At 36.9% G+C, this 21,849-nt stretch overlaps 1 protein-coding gene across 1 annotated transcript; it reads left to right on the forward strand.

Moving 5' to 3' along the window:
* The first annotated feature begins 564 nt into the window (after positions 1 to 564).
* LOC145590593 (peptidyl-prolyl cis-trans isomerase CYP59-like) lies at positions 565 to 21,375 on the forward strand. Its single transcript, XM_081647020.1, has 15 exons — positions 565 to 744; positions 992 to 1,097; positions 2,659 to 2,763; positions 3,900 to 4,017; positions 4,152 to 4,202; positions 6,044 to 6,135; positions 6,257 to 6,356; positions 8,524 to 8,646; positions 8,746 to 8,823; positions 11,802 to 11,848; positions 11,928 to 11,983; positions 13,580 to 13,620; positions 16,686 to 16,782; positions 20,389 to 20,521; positions 20,612 to 21,375. Exons 2-15 carry the CDS (start codon positions 1,000 to 1,002, stop codon positions 21,081 to 21,083), a joined length of 1,611 nt encoding a protein of 536 aa, XP_081503146.1. The 5' UTR covers positions 565 to 744; positions 992 to 999; the 3' UTR covers positions 21,084 to 21,375.
* Positions 21,376 to 21,849: the final 474 nt, after the last annotated feature.

Genomic DNA, 21,849 nt, shown 5'->3' on the forward strand with positions numbered 1-21,849 from the left:
TATCCAAAATCCCAACAAAATAGACCAAATTATGTCAAAATCAATAATGATAATAATAAACCAAGTTAATTGTTCAAATTCTTGGAATTCAATTATACAATTACTCAAATTTAGCTAGTTCAATTATACAAGTAAGTGAATTGTTCAAATTCTTTCAGTTATACAATTATACAACAAGTTTTACTCACCAAAATTGCCGCTATTGCCGCCAATGATGATACCGGACCAAATCTAACGGAATCCGACCACAACCACCAGATTAACAACCCCTGCCACGCCGCTACTCGAAGAACTACGAACTCGTTAAAGAACATTAATGGAAAACTTTAGTTGGAAAGGGAAAGGGAAAGGGAAAGTAAAATAAGGGGAAGGGAAATTGAAAACGGGAAATTAATTATAACGGTATAGGGAAGTGCGTCAATACGTATTTGTTTCACGGCTGGGTCCCGCAAGAGTATGTTTATACGCCAACATACATAAGTGGGCCCCGCTTTTTGCGTGTGCTGGGAAAACAAACCCCAGCAAATTGCTGGGTTTAGCTTTACCCATGCAAAATCCGGAGTACCATTGTTGCCCCTATACTTGGACAAAGCGGCATAGTACCGTGCAGGGCAACCATTCTCGTCTTCTCTCAAAAAGTATTAGACCTTCTCAGTTCTCACTGTCTCTCTCCTCCAGCGTACTCTGAATACTCCATTGAAGCAGCTTCTGAGCTTTCTCTTCTTCATTGAAGCAGCTTATCAGGTAAGATTCTTTTCTTAGTCATCGAAAATCAGTTTCACAATCTAGTGTTAATCGTTAATTTTTTTTCATATAATTTATAGTGGATTGATTATTGAACTGTTTGCTATCCAAATTCTTTTGTAAGAATAATTTAATTTGATGATTGAGTCAAATTTGGTTGATAATGTGCTGCAAAACCCTTGAATGTTGAGACGAAACTATGAAAATTGAATTATTTCTGATTGTGACCTTTTTCTAATTGTTACAGAAGAGACAATGTCGGTTATGTTGGAAACAAGTTTGGGTGAATTCGTGATTGACTTATTCACTGAACGTTGTCCGTTAACTTGTAAAAACTTCTTGAAGCTTTGCAAGTAAATTTCTCCTTTCCCTTCCCTTGTTCTTTGTTAAGTAATTTTTCTTAATTTTCTGTGTAATTTTTGTGCTGTATTCGTGGGGTACTTAATAAAATCCCTTAGTTGTAAGGAAAATTAAAGTAAGGCAGCAATTGGGGATAACGTTTTGTTGTTGTGGGGTTATTTCAGTGTGTATGAGATTGGGAGGGGTAGGGGGAATCAGCAGAGATATCCAGCATCGGATGTTCGTACAGCAGTATCCACAACCGTTTTACGGGTTCCGTAGCAAGAAATTATGTATTCTGTTAAAGAGAGTCCTTCGCGCAAATTGGTAAATCAATCATTCGTCATCCGACATTAATCCTCTCATACCTACTAATTGATGGACCTAAGACACATTTCCTCTAGCCCCCAAAAAAGACATAATATGGACTGGACTATAAGGGTCAATCATCCTAAAATTGATAATTCATTTCTTGTCTCAAATGTTCACTTGTAGAATACTATAGGGTGTGCGTGTTTGTTTAGCTGTGAAAAACACGAGTGTGACGAACTGGCCTTTTTGGGCACAAATTCTTGTAATACTATAGGCTATGGTGGAATTAGATATTGTTCCTTGGTAAATTATCTTGTGGTTGATAAATTGAGACTGTGGGCTGCGTTTTTGTGTGATTATGTTGCAATGAATTCTGGGCTTTACAAAATGGCTTTTTCGGGCATGGACTTGAGTAATACTAAAGGTTGTGATGAAATCGGATGTTGTTACTTAGATATTAGCCCATTATAAATTAGTTAAAAATAGCCAGGGGTGTGGGTTTGTGTTGCCATTGGACTTTTGTTTAACCTATTGGGCATAAAACCATGTATTTAACTAGAGGCTATTATGTAGTACTTCGTAGTAAGTTATGCCTTTAGTTATTAGCATTGGGGGTGATGAATTCGAATGGGTTCTGTGCTTCTGTCTTCAATTTTTCCCCTTCTTACTATTGACGGGATTGGATGTTGAAGATGCTAGAAGCTTGTGCAATGCACTCTTGGGGTATGTTATTTTCTGCTGCCTATAGAGTCCTTGCCCCTTCTTTTTTGTTCTACTTTACATGCAATGATTTTTGATGTAGTGAATTGCAGATGTTATTGGTGAAATCACATTTTGTATTTTGATTGCCTTGTCAAAGTAACTGAGTGTATCTGCAGGATTTTGTTTTCTTTGCATATTGAGCATCATAAATTTCCTTTTTAATTATTGGATATGCTATTGGTTTTGTTAATGGAAGGTCAGTAGGTGATCTGTAGGGGGTTTTGGATGGGTTGATGCAAGTTTGTGAAGTTTAGTGTTGGTACTTGTCATAGTTTAGTGTTAAATAAATGATTGATTAAAAAAATTATAGTTAGCTAGCTGTAAGGTGCTCAAGATTTTGTAAGATGACATCTATATAATCATCTAAGGAACTTTACTATATTTTTTAAAAGCGTTATTAGGTGCTTAATTATACCCTTCCTCGTAAATAAAATAATAGTCATGTGCAATATGTAGTCATGTACATAAAATTAAGGAACTGCATTATGTTTATTTATGCAGGATCAAATACTACAATGGTTGTTTATTTCACACAGTGCAGAAGGATTTTACTGTGCAGACTGGTGATCCAACCGGAACAGGAAGTGGCGGCGACTCTATCTATAAGTATGTATTGTCTAATAATGTAATTATTCATCTGGTATGAAAGTCGAGGTTCTTTTTTTCCTTGTGCTTTTATTAAAGGAAATGATTTATCGATGGGGCTCTAATTGTCTAATAATGTAATTATCAGCCCTCAGTTTTGGTTCAGTATGAAATCTGCATGCATTTCCTTTGTATAATAAAAGATTTATTTCTGATATATTGTTCACCCTTATCGTATGGACATAGGCTCATCCTGCTGAAATGATAGCTAGAATCCGGCTGAATTTGATAAATTCATAAATATGTTGTTGGTTGTAGGGTATGTACTTTTCCGTGTATAGGATTTCCTTTCTTGCCCTTTTCTTTTTGGGGTTGAGATAGAATTTATGTATCGCAATCCCTACTGATTTACATTTGGCTACTCTTAAATAAGGTATCAATCATAAATCTTTTACAAAGCTAAATATCATGGTATCTTATCGAAAGTACAAAACAGGAAATCATTGTAGGTGACTTGAAATAATTTTTATTCTTTCGTCTTCTTTCTAGGATGTTGACATAAGCAAAGGGTTAAAGAATAGGATAATAATTTATGCAAAGAAATATTCTAGCCTTTATAGGGCTTGATCTATGATATGTTTGGATATGGTAGTACTTGGGTGAAAATAAAAAGGTTGAAAGAAGGACATATGAACAGGATTATAAACCTTCTTCTGATTTAGTTAAAAGAATTAGATAAAGTATTAAGAAGTTTGGATATGTGCATTGATCGAATTTCTCTCTATCTATACTCTTTATAGATTATAGCTTTGGCATGCTTGTCACTACCGAACTAGGTTTCTATGGAGCATATGCTAGTGGAAATCAGACCTACATTACTGGATCCTTGAACTTTTTATATTTGGTTCTCATTCCATAAAAGTATTGCTCAGGTTTTGGTAATATTGAATTATGCATTTACTTGCGTAAAAATTGAACAATGGAACTTTTTGTATATGGAATGAATATAGTGCCCTTGATTGTTGGTTTAACTAAAGCCGAATATTATGGGTTGTCCACCCAATATCTAAAAAGACCCAACCTAAAAATGATCTGAAACCAAAACTTTTATTGATTATATATTAATATACATGAAGTAACATCAATCTTTCTTTTAGGTTTTTATATGGTGACCAAGCTCGGTTCTTCAAAGATGAAATTTACCCTGATGTGAAGCACTCAAAAATGGGTACTGTTGCAATGGCTAGTGCTGGGGAGAATTTGAATGCATCCCAGGTAATAGGAGTTAGCGTACTTCAACTTTATTCTAACACATCTTGGATATGAAATAATGATAGTTTGCCTAGGAGCATTAGTACAATATTTTCTTCATTCAGAATTTCACCTTACAATACTGATTCTACTTGCAGTTCTACATAACATTAAGAGATGAGCTTGACTATCTGGACGAGAAGCATACTGTAAGTGAATTTTTTCCAGTGACCATCTCCTTTTCCGTTCCAATTTTCCTTTCTTTAGTCTCTTATTCAAACTGATGTTGCTGTATGTGTGCAATGACTGCTACCGGTTATTTTTGTTAAATCTGCTACCTGATCTTTATGTGACTACATATATTTATATGTTTGCAGTTCAAGCACAATTTTCTGTGTCATTTCTTAAATTTTTGATCTCTCTTTATCCCCTCTCCCTCTATTGGTCTTCCTTTCTCCTACTTTTGATCTATGCTTTATATCCTTCTTTGACTGGTTATAAGGATGCCCTGAGTCATACATCAGCTAGTTTTTTTGGCTCTTTGTAGACTGAGGCATATGATCAGGAAATCAATAGTTGAACTCATAGTTTTAAATTGCTTCTTTCTTTGGTAACAGAAGAACTTTGTGTGTGTGTGTGTGTGTGTGCGCGCGCCTTAAGCTGCATCTCATCAAAATCGTGACAAAAGCGCATGACCCCTTATGCTTTGCGCCTCAACGCCTCCTTTTCAAACACTGCTCCCATAGCCCCATTTGCTCTGGAATTCAAAGGAGAGAAAAAAATGAAGCATTTTGTTTTATATTTTATGACTTCGTCTTTTAGGGTGGAAAACTATTTTCTATCAGCAAGGATTTCTCATATAATGGACAAATCTATTATCTTGAGTTTTGACAGTATATAGAATGTTGGAGATGATAATTTTTTATTTTGTTGTTGTTTTTTTCCCTTTACTGTGTTGGATTTGTAAAAAGTACAATTTGTGGTGCTTGGATGAAGGGGCCACAGAGAAATTCTGATGCCGTGCTTAATGGAAACTTTTTTGGTGTTTATTTTAATCACAAATCCATGCTTCTTTTTTGGGGGACTTATCAAGTGAATTATCGTGGATTGGCTAAACATTTTGAAGCCCCTTCTTGGCTAAGGCAGTTAGGTTTTTCAAAATATACATGGTTCATGGTAAATCTTGGATACCTTCATGATTGGTTATTTTCAATATCCTTTAAAATGCGATCATGGCTGAAAATGTAATACCATGGGAGATCTGTAGAAACTGAACCAGTTGAAATCTCGTTTTTCTATTTCACGGTAGATTGTCCTACTCAGTTCTCCCCGTTTTTTGTTGACTCTCATTTGTCATGGTCGTGGAAAGTGGAAGTAGCTTTATTAAAGCAAGATCACTTTACGAGAAATACTTTCATCTCCTGTCTATTAAGGACTTTGCAGTTCTGTTCAAAAGCATTCTTCAAGAACTTGTGATATGTGAAAAGAAGAAATATTATAATGCTAGGAAGTGAAGATTAACATTGATGCTGCCTAATTTGGGCCTTTGACAAGGCACTTTCCTTGTTATTTTGAAACCAACTATTGTTGCATTGTGTTCAACAGTTGAGTGGTGAAAGGAAGTATATGATTCATTTACCATGCATGGTCAATCATTTTTTCTGTAATAATATATGATAGATTACAAAATTTTGGACCAACAATCTACCTTACCTCCTTGCGTATTGTATATGTCATAATCATTTTATAAAAAGACTTATTTTAGTTTAGATGACTATTTGATGTGACCTCAAAACCTATTAGAAAATGCTATCCCTTGCATGGGGTCCTTTCAACATTTGGTGGCGAGTTCTCTGTGTCATTTTTGTTGTCCTTTTTTCTTCCACTACCTTTTATGTTTACTAAACTAGATTGAGCGTTTTTGGAAGGGAAGGGATTGAATGATGGTTGTTATTTGTCTTTGAAGGTCTCCTCAGTCCCATGGTGGTTGTGTATATTGTTATTGACGCATGATCATCTTAAGTGACAAGGGTAACTTTATGTTGACTAGGTCTTTGGGGAGATTGCAGAAGGTCATGAAACACTGACGAGAATAAATGAAGCTTATTTGGATGAGAAGGGAAGACCATTTAAGAATATAAGGTGAGCATTTTTAGTATAAATTTTCGTGATTCAAATTTAGTTCGATCTACTTATGACCATAATTCTAATACTGCATGTGTTTTTTATTTTTTATTTTTTTATGTTTGTTGTATCTCAACAGGATAAAGCACACTTACGTACTTGACGATCCTTTTGAAGACCCTCCCCAGCTGGCCAGTTTAATACCTGATGCTTCACCAGAAGGCAAACCAAAAGAAGAGGTAATAGTTTTATTTCAATTTCTTTAATATCACAAGATGACTGTCTTCTGTCGATTAGCTCGTATTCATTTTTTTATTATTAGATTTGCTTGTTTTTTTGATATAAAAAGAGCCATTACTATCTATCTCTAATAAATTGTTTTGATACATATTCACAAATCCATTTCTGCATCTGTTTATTTCAGATCTAATAATAAAAAAGACCATTGCGTATTTTTTGATAAAAAATAAACAGACAAAGTTTAGGGGGCCGGTATTGTAATGAACTGACTTAGGGGACGGTATTATGGGTAGTTTAGTATGTTAGTAGTTTTCAAATGTGGTATGGGCAATTTGGGAAATGTAGTATTATTAGGTTAGTAGTTTGTAACCTTGGTATAAATAGAGAGAGGGAGGAAAGAAAAAGGTAGGAAACAATTGGATGAAACTTGTTGAGAGTTGTGACCTCAAGTCACTTTTGGAGAGTTGTGACCTCAACTAACTATTGAGAGTAATAGCCTTTGTAATCCTTCCACCATTACTAATCAATAGTAAAGCTTCCATCTTTCTCATTTCTTCTTTATAAATAAACTTACCAAAAAGATCATATTAATTAGCTAAATAAAGAACCAATCTTTCTCTTTATTTTACTGTTATTAGATTGAGGAATACCAGTCTATTACACAACCTCTTGTCAATTTGATCAAAGCCCAGAACTACTTTCTAGGCTGCCAAGCAGAAGACAAACAGCCGAAAGACCATTTCCTCTGTACGGAATCAAAGCTTTTTGATTTGTTATCCTGTCCAAATTCAAATAAATTTTGACCAAACATTTTGCAACTCTCGTAAAACTCCAACTTAAAGATAGAAACTATATTGCCTCTATGTTTGACATGATCAACAACCTCATTAGCATTTAGCAACAAGAGCCATATCGAAAATTTGTCCCCTACAAAAAAAGCACGAGAATTTTGATCAGATGTCTTGTTGAGATTTTTTTTAGTAATGTGTAATAAAGCTTGTGTTGATCCTCAAAGAATTCCTGAAAAAGCTATTTAATATCTCCTTTATCACCTTGAAAAAGGAGATTGAGGCAAAATCATATGGGCTGAAACATTAACTCCTTCAGCTTGATCCTTTTCTGAAGACATGATTGCTGTAGAATTCTTATTATGCCTTTTCCTCTACAGTTGAAAATCGATATGATTTATTATCCTCCAGCATGAATCTGTCATTGTTCAATCTTTAGCACTAATAATACTCAAACTTGCCTCTTCACATATATGTTTGCTTGCATTTATCCCAATTTGAAGCCTTTGGACTCAAGGGTGATATACAATGTTTTAGTTGAAGGGAAGCTAAACTCTTTCATAAATGTGTTCTTAGCTTTAAAATTGCACCTTGGGTACTAGCCCGCTAGCCTACTAGGCGAGTCATGGCAGAAAAATTTTCACCTTGGTGATAACATGGATATGAGTTGAAATGTTGAAAAATAAAACAATTTACTTCAAATTAAATTTTAATAGGCTTTAAGAATTAATTTCTACCAAATTCAATTGCATTAGATTTTGTCAATTTGAAACTCAATTTATAAGCCCTAGAACTTCTAAAATCTTAATAAAAATTGGTAGCAATTGATGGTCGGCAACTTGTTGGCTACGTTAGTGAAGGGGTTGCCAGCTATTTCTGGTTAGTTCCGGTACCATAGCTCAGGTGAACACGGTGGTCGTTGATGACATGTTCATTAGATGACTTCCATTTTCTCTCTCCGATCTGTCTCTCACTCTTCTTTGATCTTACTCCAAAGAGAACAGTCACGTATTCACGTGTCATCTGACTCATCTCTTTGATTAATTTGTCTATTTAAGTTTATATTTTAGGTTTTATGTTTTGTGTAAGATAAAACATACACCAAAGGTGTGCATCTTCGGCTCTTTGCCTTACATTTTGTACTTTGTGCCTAGGATCCAGGGAAAACCTTTTGCTCCTCAGTACACCTTTGCACCTTTTAAAACTGATATCTGTTGCTGACCTTACACCATATGGCGAACTAAGACCCAATTCAGCTTCTTGCTCCATTGTTTTCTGAATTTTAAGACTTTTGTTAAGATCTGCTTTACTTTCTGATTATATTATAACTCTTTTTGGCATTCTTTCTATTTGTGTTTGTTGTGTTTCATATGCATAGGTCGATGATGATGTGAGACTTGAAGATGATTGGGAACCTATGGACGAACAATTACCTCCAGAAGAGCTGGAGGAAGCTATACGTACAAAGGAAGCACACTCTAGGGCTGTGGTTCTTGAAAGTGTATGTATTTTCAAAGATCTATTTTATTTTTCTAATTAATTAATCTGTTTACAATATAAAGATAACCAAAGAAGCATTTTCATATCTATTTTGTAACAGATTGGTGACATTCCAGATGCTGATGTAAAACCTCCTGATAATGTGTTGTTTGTATGTAAACTTAATCCGGTGACTGAGGTGAGTTTTCAGTATGTCCCTTTAGAAAAAAATTTCTTTTTAAATTGCCATCTATATTTTTGGATCCCGTAATTATCGGCTAAGACCTAGGAGAACTCCTATTAGGCTGCCCATTGAAATTAGTGTTGCCGAAGAAACAATAGAATGAAATGTAATGGCCACATGGTTGCTTGCATTGCTCATTAATAATCAAGCTTTGAAGTGTGAATGTACATACTGGAAAATACACTTTATTTATTTTTATTATGGTTCCAAATATACTTACATATTGTAGTGACTAATGTAAGTGAAACTTTGATATTCATTACTATCATGTAATGAATCTACGTAGGCCTCCTTTAAGCTTTATCTATGCAAGGCACAATAACCAGAAGAGTACATGCGGCCAACATTGGTTAAGTAAAGCACTAGTGATGTGGAAAGGTTAGATGAGAGAATAAAGAATCAAACTGTAAATAAAAAGAGAATGGATAAGAAGAGAAATCATTGAAAAATGTGTTATGTTCAATGCCCCCCCTCTCCCCCCTCCCCCCTATTGGCCCTGTACTGTTGAGTCCCAGCTAGGGTATATTTTGCTTTGCACCCGAGTTGTTGGATAGTTGAAATACTTGACCGGTCTTGAGGAAACCACTCATCTCAGGTTTGGTCATAGGGTACCAAAAATCCTCAAATATTTGTGTTTGAAAAAGTCTTCCAAACTTAAATCCTTGATAAACATAGATTACAAAATTTATTACTAAGTCCCAAATGCCGTAAACCAACAGCCAATGAATTACAGGTGTAAATAAGTTAGTTACTAAGATATGTATCTTTTCTACTTGGTAGATATTTGGAGTTGTTGCCAATGCATGATATTGTAAGCTTAGACTACATTTTTTTTTTTTTTTTTGACAGAAGCTTAGACTACATTATTTGCATGGATTCACATTTATCTTTATAGTTTATGATAAGCATGGGGCGTTTATCTAGTGTTGAAAATTGTGTGAATTTATTAAAAGAATAATTTTTTTAGTATAGTGCCTTCCAGCTGTCTTTTCTTCACCGTTTCTTCAATTTATCCAGTTAACGGAGTTAAGCTTCATACTCCATCTTCCTCCGTTGAAGCTGACTTCTTGTTCTTGCATCTTCTTCCTTCCACAATTTCCACCACTTCCACTAGACACCACCATTTCCGGCGGTTTTGCTGCCAAATCAAACAAAAACCCTATGAAAAAGAGTGTAATTAAGGGCATGGTCAACCCAAATGGGAGGGCTGAGTGCTGACCAAATCCTCCATTGAAGCTTGCATTAAGATTGATTTTTACCAATAAATCTCTTTGAACTCCATCCCCCATTTGCGAGGGAAGCCCTAACAAGTCACTGGAAGCTCCTCTGGCAGGGAAAAGGTTTTTTTTAATCCAAGTTTGACAAGAAATCCTTCATCAGAACACAGCCGAATTCAGAGAGAGAGAGAGAGCTCCAGTGTGAGGAGCAGACGCTCCAAGCACTCAGCCAAGACTCTCCATTGCAATATGGAGTGGGCGGTCTAAGGCTCTAAGCTGCAAGCCGGACAACTTAACTTCCAATGCTCATAACTTCTTCATTTCTCGCTCAAATTGGGCATATGACCTATCAATGTAAAGCTCTTGGTCTGTTTTCATCTCTTATTGGTATTGGTTTAGAATTCTTTGTAGTAAAGAAAATATTGCTGTGTATGAAGTGGAGTACTGCAGTTTTGATCAAGTACTAGACCGCCCCCCCCCCCCCCCCCCCCCCCCTCTCTTGTTTATAACTCTTGTTTCTGTATTTCTATTTCCCATCGTCAAATGTAATCTCAAGACACAAGTATCAGTGTTAGTCACCTAAGCCACGTTACAAAGTAGGATATTCATCCAAATAGTCAAATACCACAAATTGGCTCATGTACCCTTACATTTTGTGGGTTTTCAAGGATGCTCCCACATCACTCTGCCGTACTATTCGCAGGCATTTTTCTTTGTGCCCTAGCTAGCCTAGAGCCTAGGCACACCATGGGCGTGCTATTCAAATCTATTGTTGTTACCACTGACTGATTTCGTAAACGTATACTACCTCTGATTTTTTTTAGTTGCAACTTTGGGGTATTATTTGAGAAATATAAAATATTCCAAAGTTGCAACTAAAAAAAATAGGAGGTAGTATTAAACTTTTAGCAGTGGTGTGGAATGAGAGATAGAGGAATGACTTTGGAAATGGAACCATATTTGGTTGTTTATATAATTTACAACAGCTGTTAAAATACGAATTCCAATAAAAATAATACGTTGTGGAGCCTGGTTAGTGAGTACCTGCTTGACCAGAAAACCACCCTTTACCCGAACGGAGTACGCAGCTTAATTTGTAGGCTGGGTACCCTGACTTATTAATTTTACTACCTTTATTCTTTATTTTTTTTTGTTCTAATCTGGCTGCCAAATTAAGTGATTTTTTTTGGAACACCCATAGTCTCCCAGCCTCTTGAAAGCTGTGCAAGTTTGTTCCCCTTGAGCTGCATTTATACAACCACCATATTATGCTTTCTTCATATTCTTTTTCGTCAATTTTTTTTAAATTTCTTCATTTTCCACTTTTCTGCTCTAGTTTTTGCCATCTTGCATAATTCATCTCATATCAATATGCTTAGCAGTTTTGACTTTTGACAATGAAATGGAATGATTGATGCGCTTGTATAATAACCATTATCCAAAGCCTGATGTTATGTTACAAAACATGGTAGGAGTAGATCAGGATTAGCATGTTGAAAATTCCTTTTAGAACAGTCTTTGAACACCATGTACTTAGTTCCATGCCCTAAATGCCTTTCCAACCTTCATATGGAGAGATGCAAATCAATTCTCCAAGGCCCTAATATTGGGAGCTGGGAGCTGGGTTGCCATTTTAACTCCCTCTTGATTATTGATAATTTTTTTTTTTTTTTCTTGTACTCTGTAATTTAATATTTGTGTTTACTGTTTATGTAGGATGAGGACTTGCATACTATATTCTCACGCTTTGGAACTGTTGCATCGTAAGTGAATGTACTATTTACCTTACTATTGATCATCCATTAATTTGAGGTTGTTTCTGACTGAATGGTTTACTTGCAGGGCTGAGGTCATCCGTGATTTCAAGACTGGTGACAGCCTGTGTTATGCTTTCATTGGTTAGTAGAATGTTGTTTGATTTATAAGCGTATGCATTTACCAGCAGAGAGTGAAAGTCACAATATATAATGTTAAGCTAGCATTAAATGAGAACTATAACTTTAGTTAGGGACTTAGGGTTTCTAGAATAGCAAAGGGAATTGTTCTCTTTGTTTTTATTTGTGTTTGTTTAGTTCACTATTCCCTTTTTCCTATTCTGTTTAATGGAATTAAATCATACTCATCAATTTTTATTCACTCCAGCCCAAGTATATTTAACTCACAATAAGTTATCGTGCTTAGGTTCCGACAACATAACTCATTTAACTATTCCCTTTTTCTTTTCCTATCTTTTCTTTTTGTTATTTTGGGGATATATAAAAACACTTGTATGCCTCATCACATTCTGATGCAGTATGTTTGTTTTTGGAATGGCGTATACATTTCAAAGATGCAGCGATACATTGTGACGAACATTTCTGTGCCTAATAGCCAAATGCTCTAAACCAAGCTTGGACTTATATTCATAACTCAACTTCTAAATGACCCAACTTGAACCGACCCAACCTGGAAAATGTTATGGATGATATTGATAAAATTTGGCATATCAAACCAAATGGCAATACAGCTGAATTGTGAATAGTGAAGATGACCAAAGACTTAATGTACCTGAGTACCTGACCAAAATAACTTTTTACCCAAATGTGAACCGGACCAATTCCAAACTGAATGACTAATCTCCCATCTTTAAGTTTGAGTCAAAGAGCCAAATTTTGCTCTTGCAGTTGTAGAACTTCAGATTCAAGATTAAAAACATAAAGTTGGTAGACTTAATTCCATGAATCATGCAGCTTTTCCATGCCAATAAAAAAATATTTGTTTCAGATCGTTGCATCTGAACCATCATTAATAAGGGGGAAGCCACTGAATTATCCAAAGCCCATAACATTCCCCGCCATCCATCAGCCTCCAATCCCTTAGAAATATGGACTTCGTAGCACCTGTTTGGACATTTGTTCAATGGTAATTCACCTTATTCCTCTGGTGCTACCTCTATTAAATGTGAACGCTCTTTGTTAGAAGGGTCCCACCTAGCTAGACTGTCACCTGTTCTTTACCCCCCTTCATTAAACATGAATCCTCCTGTCTCTTACGCTATCCACTCCATCTCTTGCAAACGGAATAGCAAAGGTGGCTTTCCATGTTAACTGAACATTGAAAACTAAAGATACCATGAACTCGGAAATACTTGCACCATAAGGACTAAGATTCAAACTACAATTTGAATGAATGCTTGATTAGTCATAGCAACATAGCAAAAAGATGTATTGAGCAGCATAACCAGTGTATATTTCAATGTTCTTTTTTTAAAATTTTTTTTTTGACCATGCTATGCTATTAAATGGAAGATGGTACTGAATGAAGGATTACAATGGACTGAATCATTTAACTCCCTGAAATGCCCTTATGCTTCTACTTGGTTTCTTTTATGCTTAGTATAGTTGATGCTTAAATTGAATTTTACTTCATGCGTGCTAAAATATTTTATAATTACATATTATAACTTAATAGCTATCTGTGATGACTGACTTGTCAATAATGTTTAAATGTAACAGAGTTTGAGAGTAATGACGCTTGCGAGCGAGCTTACTTCAAGGTTTGTTATAGTAGAGGAAATATATTACATTTTTGCTGATCTTCATAGATTCTTATAGTGATATAATTATATAATTATATAATTTGTTTTCTAGTTTTTATTATTATTAATTTTTTTTTATATATTTGTGGGAAAGAAAAGGAACAGACTTGGGATCACTAATTCGTGGTATGTGGAATGGGTACAAAATGCAATTCATCAACAAATCTTGTTAAATTAATCCAAAACTCTTTGTTTTACCAATGCTATTATGGATTTTGCCCAATCATATGATTTAATTTTGGCTAATACTTGGTTTAAGAAGAGGGATTCACACTTGATAACTTTTCGGAATGGAGCAAATGCAACTCAAATAGACTTCCTGCTCACAAGGAGCATAGATAGACAAAGTTGCATAAACTGTAAGGTTATCCCAGGGGAGAGTGTGGTCACCCAACACCGGCTATTGGTAATGACTATTCGTCTGAAAGAGAAGGCGAAGAAAAAAGTTAGACAAGAAGAACCAAGGATAAGATGGTGGACCCTAAGGGATGCAAAAGCTAAGGTTTTTACAGAAAAGGTAATTGAAGAAGCGGATTGGGATGGAGAGGTGGATCCGGACATGACCTGGTTACGAATGAAGAACTGTTTCCTAAGAGTGACCAAAGAGGTCTTAGGGGAAGTAAGGGGAAGAACTTCGGTACAGAGAGATACTTCGTGGTGGAATGAAGAGGTGAAAGCAGTAATTAAGCAAAAAAGGGAATGCTATCAAGCCTTAGGAAAATGTAGGAGTGATGAAACCTTTGCAGCGTATAAGGAGGCTAAGAGTAAGGCAAAGGCAGCTGTTCGCCAAGCAAAAGAAAAGGCATATCAGGAGGTTTATGAAAAGCTTGATTCCAAGGAGGGAGAAAGGATCATTTATAAGATGGCAAAGAGAAGACAAGAGGCAAGGAAGGATATTGGCATGGTGAAGTGTGTCAAAGATAAGAACCAAATGGTCCTAGTGCAAGAGGAGGGCATCAAGGACAGGTGGAAGGGGTACTTCGATGAATTATTTAATGGAAGTAATGGAGTTGTGATAGGAGATACCTCTATGAGTGATGAAGAAATCAACATGGAGTATGTGCGAAGGATTAGGAGAGTAGAGGTGGAGATTGCACTGAGGAAGATGAAACCTAAGAAGGCGGTTGGCCCTGATGGGGTACCGATAGAGGTGTGGAGGTGTTTGGGTAAGATTGGTATTGATTGGTTAACAAACCTTTTCAACAAGATATGGACGGCTACAAGGATCCCACAAGATTGGAGGAAGAGCACCTTGGTCCCGGTTTATAAAAACAAAGGAGACGCTCAAGATTGTTCTAACTATCGAGGAATTAAGCTTATGAGCCATACTATGAAGTTGTGGGAAAGGGTGATTGAACAAAGGTTGAGGGCATGCACAAGCATTTCAGATAACCAATTTGGTTTTATGCCTGGGAGATCTACTATGGAGGCAATCCATTTGATAAGACAAATGATGGAGTTTTATAGGGTAAAGAAGAAAGATCTTCATATGGTCTTTATTGATTTAGAGAAGGCATATGACAAGGTGCCAAGAGAGATACTTTGGTGGGCAATGTTGAAGAAAGGTATCCCACGAAGGTATGTAGACCTAGTTAAGGATATGTATCGGGATGTGTCAACAAATGTGAGGACATGCGGAGGGTTGACAAAAGATTTCCCTATTACAATCGGATTGCATCAAGGGTCTGCATTAAGCCCTTTTCTTTTTGCAACGGTTCTAGACGAATTAACTAGACCAATTCAAGATGAGGTTCCATGGTGTATGCTGTTCGCAGATGATATCGTTTTGGTGGATGAGACTAAGGATGGGGTTAATGTCAAGTTGGAGCAATGGAGGCAAAGGTTGGAATCTAGAGGGTTTAAGCTAAGTCGGAGTAAGACTGAATATTTGGTATGTCGTTTTGGCACTCAGAGGGGGACAAGCAATGAAGTGGTGAGTTTGGATGGAAAGGATTTGACCATGAGTGCATGTTTTAAGTACCTAGGGTCGATCATCCAGAAGAATGGTGACATTGATCAAGACGTGACCCACAGGATTAAGTCAGGGTGGCTTAAATGGAGAGCGGCCACGGGAGTGCTATGCGACCGCAGCATTCCCTTAAAGTTGAAGGGAAAATTCTACAGGACTGCCATAAGACCAGTGTTGCTCTATGGTACAGAATGTTGGGCTTCTAAGAAAGAGCATATTAAAAAGATGGAGGTTACGGAAATGCGCATGTTAAGGTGGATGTGTGGAAACACTTTAAGAGATAGAATCAGAAATGAGGTTATTCGCAAGAAAGTAGGTGTGGCGGGCATTGTAGATAAATTAAGGGAAAATCGTCTGCGTTGGTTTGGACATGTAAGACGGAGACCCGAGGGTGCACCGGTGCGAAGAGTGGAAGAGTGGGACCATGGAGGGATTAAACGAGGAAGAGGGAGACCAAAGATGACTTGGTTGGAAGGAGTGAGGAAGGATATGAAGTGCATGGATTTACGTGAGGATGAAGTTTTGGATCGTAAGGGATGGAGGAGAAAGATTTATGTTGATGACTACACGGAATAATCAAATTTGGTTCATGTTAGCCGACCCCACTTTTGGGATTAAGGCTTTGATTGATTGATTGATTGATTGATGTACCAATACGTATGTTCGAATCATAAATGGAATCTAGCAAATTTGGTTACACTGATTCAGAAATAAAAATGGGTGAGAAGATTCTTAAGTTGATATAAGAGAGGGGGGGGGGGGGGGGGGGGGGGGGGGGGGATAGAAAATGATAATCATCTCCTATTTCTTGGGAATGCAATTTGAAATGGTGGAATAAGATACTTGGAAAATAGAAACTGATAATCATCTCCTATTTCTCGGAAATGCAATCTTAACTGGTGCAATACGATACTTGGAAAATAAGGGAAACTTAGTCAGGTTTAATTAGCTTCAGGTTATTAGCTCCAATTTCCAATAGTTTGTCCATCATACCCTTAAAGAAGAGAATAAGGTTTGGTGGACCTTATGTAACTTGTACTTTGTCTTCTTGTAGATGGACAATGCACTAATTGATGACAGGAGGATAAAAGTTGATTTTAGTCAAAGTGTTTCTAAGCTCTGGAATCAATTCAGACGGAAAGGAACTCAAGGTAAAAAATGCTCTGTTGCTTTTCTTCCCCCCCCCCCCCCCCCCCCCGCCTCTTTTTTTAGTTCTCTTACTTTGAGTTTGGCAATGTAATTCTGTTGGTGCTGGGAAGAAGGTATAAATGCCAAGTTATTTCATTATTTTTTATTGTTAGATTTAAAGTCATTTATCTTCTTTATAGTACCAATTCTGTAGGATAAAGCAACTGCAGAACATGAAATAATGATAGAGGCCATTTCTGTACATAAAAATGGCACTAGATATATTATAGAACTATAAATTACCACATCAGCTTTTAAAATATGTTGGTTAAAACCATCATGCATATACGTTTGGTGGATCATCATGAATAATCTCATCTTGAACATCGTCACACACAATTGGAACATCAATTGTTTCAATCACCCTTGCTTCGAGCTCTTTAGCACCAACATGTTTCTCTTCATCACTATCCTTTTGACAATCTTCCTCTATCTCTTTTTCGAACTCTTTTGCATTCATGGACATATTAGAAAGATGATTCTCCTTAGCTTTTGAACGGTTTTCATTAGGAGACAAAGGAAGCAATTTAAAACGTTTCTTTCCTACCTTGACCGAGTAAATATTAGCCTCACCATCATGCTTCACATGTCGATCAAATTGCCATGGTGTACCCAAAAGAATGTGACAAGCATCCATAGGACAAACATCACATAGCACTTTATCATGAAATTTACCAATTAAAAAAGTGATTAAGGCTTGTTTAGTTACCTTAATATCACTCTCATCATTAAGCCAATGAAGCTTGTAGGGCTTTGGATGGTCGGTTGTAGGCCAATCCAATTTATTGATCAAGGTTGTAGACACAACATTGGCACAACTTCCTATGTCGATTATCACATCACATAGACGTTCCTCCACCTTGCACCTTGTCATAAAAATTTTCTCCCTATGATTTTCTTCAACAGGTACGGGCTTAGAGTGCAAAGTTCTCCTAAGCACCAAGCTTTGGCCTTGTGTTTCCGCATCCAACTCCTTGACATTATCCTCCTCTTCTTCGAAATTCTCTACGCCTTGCTCGGCACCAACCTCCATGTATGCATCTTGCACGTATTCTTGGGGCACAAATCGCTTCTTCATGTGTTTCTTGAGTTGTTCCCAAGTGGTAATCTTAGAACGATCTTCCTTACGCCTCTTTTTCTTCAAGTTATCATACCACAAACTAGCGTAGCCTGTGAGTTTTAATTTGGCGATCTTGCACTTTTTTCTCTCGTCATACTACTTGCAATAAAAAAAATGCCTCGGCTTTTCTAACCCATTCAAAGTATTGTTCAGGCTCTAGTATGTTCCCACTATATTCTGGAAAATCAAGTCTCAAACTACGATCATCATCCTTTGGTCTATCTCTCCTCCTTCGCCTTGGAGATTCATCACTTGAAGAGTAATCTTTGCGTGGCTTCCTAGGCTTCCTCCTCTCACGTTCTTCCAAACTTGAACTTGAGGTGGAACTACCCTTCCTTGATGAAGATCTATCACGTCGATAAGCTCTCTTCAACAATTCTTCCATCTGTTGTGTCAAGGCTTCTATTTGTCGATCCCTTCGCAAATTATGGGCTTGTTCTAGGGTCAAACCCTTAGGAACCTGTGGTATCTCTTCGTCACTCATAACTCCTACACAAACAGAGTTAGTTTATGCAAAAATCTTGATTAAAAGATCGAATCTTGGATGAATAATTAAGTAAAACAAAACCAGGTTCTCAACCGCAAATCAGTGCAGCAACACCGAAAGTTTGAGGCTGTGTAGATCGCAATACTCAACCAATTGCTACGACATTTTTTGACATTTTTAGAGTCCAACGCAAAAAGAATCACTCAAAAATTCCCAGCCAAAGATTACCAGTTTTTTTTTCTACCGAAAGCATGCCAACCTGGAAACCAGTGTAGCAATACCAAACATTTGAGGCTGTAGAACTTGTTACTTGTCCAAAAATTACGAAATTTTAGGACGTGATAGCTGAACGTTTTTAGAGTCTACCCTCCAAATTTCAGCCAAAGATACACAGCCAAACACTACCAGTTTAATTTCTACCGAAAGTACTCAACCTTGATACCAAGATGATGTGAATTATTGATCTGAAAATCAACAAAACACAAGGGATATATTTAATCTTAATTCTATACAAGAAATCCACCAATCAACTAAGAATCCACCTAATTAATTAATCCAAACAAATGTTTTAAACTAAAACAAGCAAAACAGCAATTGGTTCGCAAATCAACCAAAACTTAAGTATAAAACTTAAACAATTAATCTGAATTTTTGTGTATTATTATGTGTCCCTTAAAGCCACAAAATTCCCCTTATTTATAGGCATAAGAGGCACTGCTTCTACTCCTACAAGGACTAGGACAAACCCCTAACCTTGTGCTCCAAGCATCCTAATTAGAATAGAATAACTACTTCTAACTAGAATAAGAAAACTACTCCTAAACAAACTCTAATTAACTAAAAACATTCCTAATAACCTTAGGAAGTTTATAGCAACTAAATAACAGAAAATAAAGCTAATCCTAAGTGCTTAAACCAAGAAAAACCTTTTCAAGTGAAAGGTAAAAACTTGCAAGCAAAACTCTAGAAAAAAAACCCAAGTATGGAAAATCTTCCATTTCAAATCGGAGCCGAAGCTCGATGCACGCGCCACAAGGAGGTGCACGCGCCTGACCATGGTTAAGAAGAGTCCAAGCCGGAGCTAGGGAGCCGGCGCGTGGGGTCTGAGTCGGCGCGTGGCAGCTGCAATCTTCGTCGGAAGTCAGATGTGTCATTTCGTCTTCCTTGTAAATCATGCTTCTTTCTTCCCCATTTAAGCTATTGAACCTTTCCTTGTTTATTTCCTTGTTTGGGCAGCCTACAATAGAGTTGTTTGGACCTTCTAGAAGTGTATTAAACCCTTCAAAAGAATTAGCCTTTGATTCACATCACGTGGAATGATGAATTCTTCCATTGGTGGGGTCTAGGTATATTCTATTTTGTGGATAGCCTTTCTAGTAGAAGGCTGAGTGGTGTAGGGTAGGCTCCCTATATCACCTGTTAGTCCCAATGTAGGCTTAAACAAAGTTGAAAGTTGTTGTGGCTTCTTGTATGTGAAGAAGTGAACGCCATGGAAGCACTGTATAAGATTTTGGTTCTACTAAAATGACAGACACATAATACCTGTCAGTTTTGTATTGAAACTGTGGAGACTCGAATATAGATGAGTAGATGACCATGGTCACCTGTATTCTTCACACCTTGACTTATCCATTTCATCATCATACCTGTGTCGCTTTGTTGAGCATGGTATGATCCTCAAAAACAGCAGAAAACCTATGGGAATTAGGCATGTCTGACAATAAAGTCCATCACTTGTACCAAGTCCAAGTAACAGCTTTGGTGTATATAGATCATAAATCTGTTTAACAGTGTTTACAAACCAAAAAGGCTCTAAAACATAGTTAAGATTTTCAACCAAATACTAATTGTGTTTGCCGCCAAAGAACTATTTCCCTCCATTTCTATTCCATATTGGAAATTTGGCAGCTCTATGATAAACCAATGATATCTTCTAAAATGCTTTGTTTCTGTCATGTGTAGGAAGAGGATGCTTCAAATGTGGTGCACTAGATCATGTTGCAAAAGCTTGCTCCATGGGAGAAATGCCTGGTCAGCATCAGAAGTATGTTCTAAAAGAAGATAATCAGCAGCATGGTGGAAATAGTGATGCAGGGTTAGTTTTCGGCGGCTATTGATGAATCTGCACCTTTTTCCCTTGAGGGTGGCTCTTTACCATGTCTAACAATATTTGCCATTTTTGCAGCTATGAGATGGTGTTTGATGAAGATGGTGGAAGCCCAAAAAGAGAAAAGAGGCACCGAGATTATGAGCCAGATAGGAAACGACACAAATCTGAAAGGAGGGATCACGGTGATGATAAACACAGGCGTGATGGGAATAGAGACTCAAGGGACAGTGAGAGACGTCGATACAAAAATGATGATCGTGATGGGCATGGTGGCCGAAGGGATGAAAGGGAGAGAAGTAATAGTCATGGCAGGGATGGCAAGGAAAGAGAGAGTAGTCATGGGAGGGAAGACAGGAATCGGAAAGAGAGTAGGTATGATTGCAGGATTGACCAGGATCGCCGAGAGAAGAAAAATGATGGGGATAACAGAAAAATGACTGAAGATATAGATAAATTGAGCAAGAGAGATGGAGCTGATAGGAGTAAGGAAAGGGATAGGAGGAGAGATTCAGATTTTTATAAGCCAAGCAGAAAGGAAAAACAATGAGAGGCGGCTAACTGACAGGAGGTGAACTTTGTCAATCCGATTAATAGAGATGCTTCTGATTGTGTAAGACAGTGCCCTCTTGATCTTGCTTTTTGTATTTTGTGTCGATACCTAGCTTACAGAGAGACAGTTGAGTACCCTTATCTACTGGAGTTCTCAGTTTGTAATAGTATTAACAATATACCAACTGGTACAAAGTTAAAAAGAGGAGAAATCGGCCATATTGTAATGAAATTTTTGACCGTGAATTCGGTGAGTAGGAAATTTGAAGTTACTATCTTTCTTTTCACAAGATGCATGTACAACTTATAGGCCTTCTTTGATTAAAAGCAGAAAAAATGTCCACTGGGGTTAGAAGACGAAATTGCTAAGTTTGAGTACAGGAATTACTTACTTTGTTTTTATGTGTTCATGGATTATTTGCTTTTCAATTCACTTTTGATAAATCAAAGCCCAATGTCCTTTTTTTTCACCACTAATTGACCAAACTCTACACACTCTCTCATTTATCACATCTAAGTATGCATGCATTGAGATTTGAGAAAGATTAGCTTTTTTCTAAAAAAAAAAAAAAAACTTAAAGAAAGTTTAGCTTTTATTTTAGGGAAGAGTAACAAAAATCATGTTTGGTTCATTAGCAAGAAATTAATATGCCAACACTATAACCACGTTCAAGTTTATCACTAATATCATCGACCATTGTGTGTCGTTAGTACCTCTTATAATTTCATTGGTAGCTCGATTTGTCCGTGTTGGTATTCTGGCA

The sequence above is a fragment of the Chenopodium album genome, chromosome 18 (assembly GCF_948465745.1).
Source record: "Chenopodium album chromosome 18, dcCheAlbu1.1, whole genome shotgun sequence".
NCBI lineage: Eukaryota > Viridiplantae > Streptophyta > Magnoliopsida > Caryophyllales > Amaranthaceae > Chenopodium > Chenopodium album.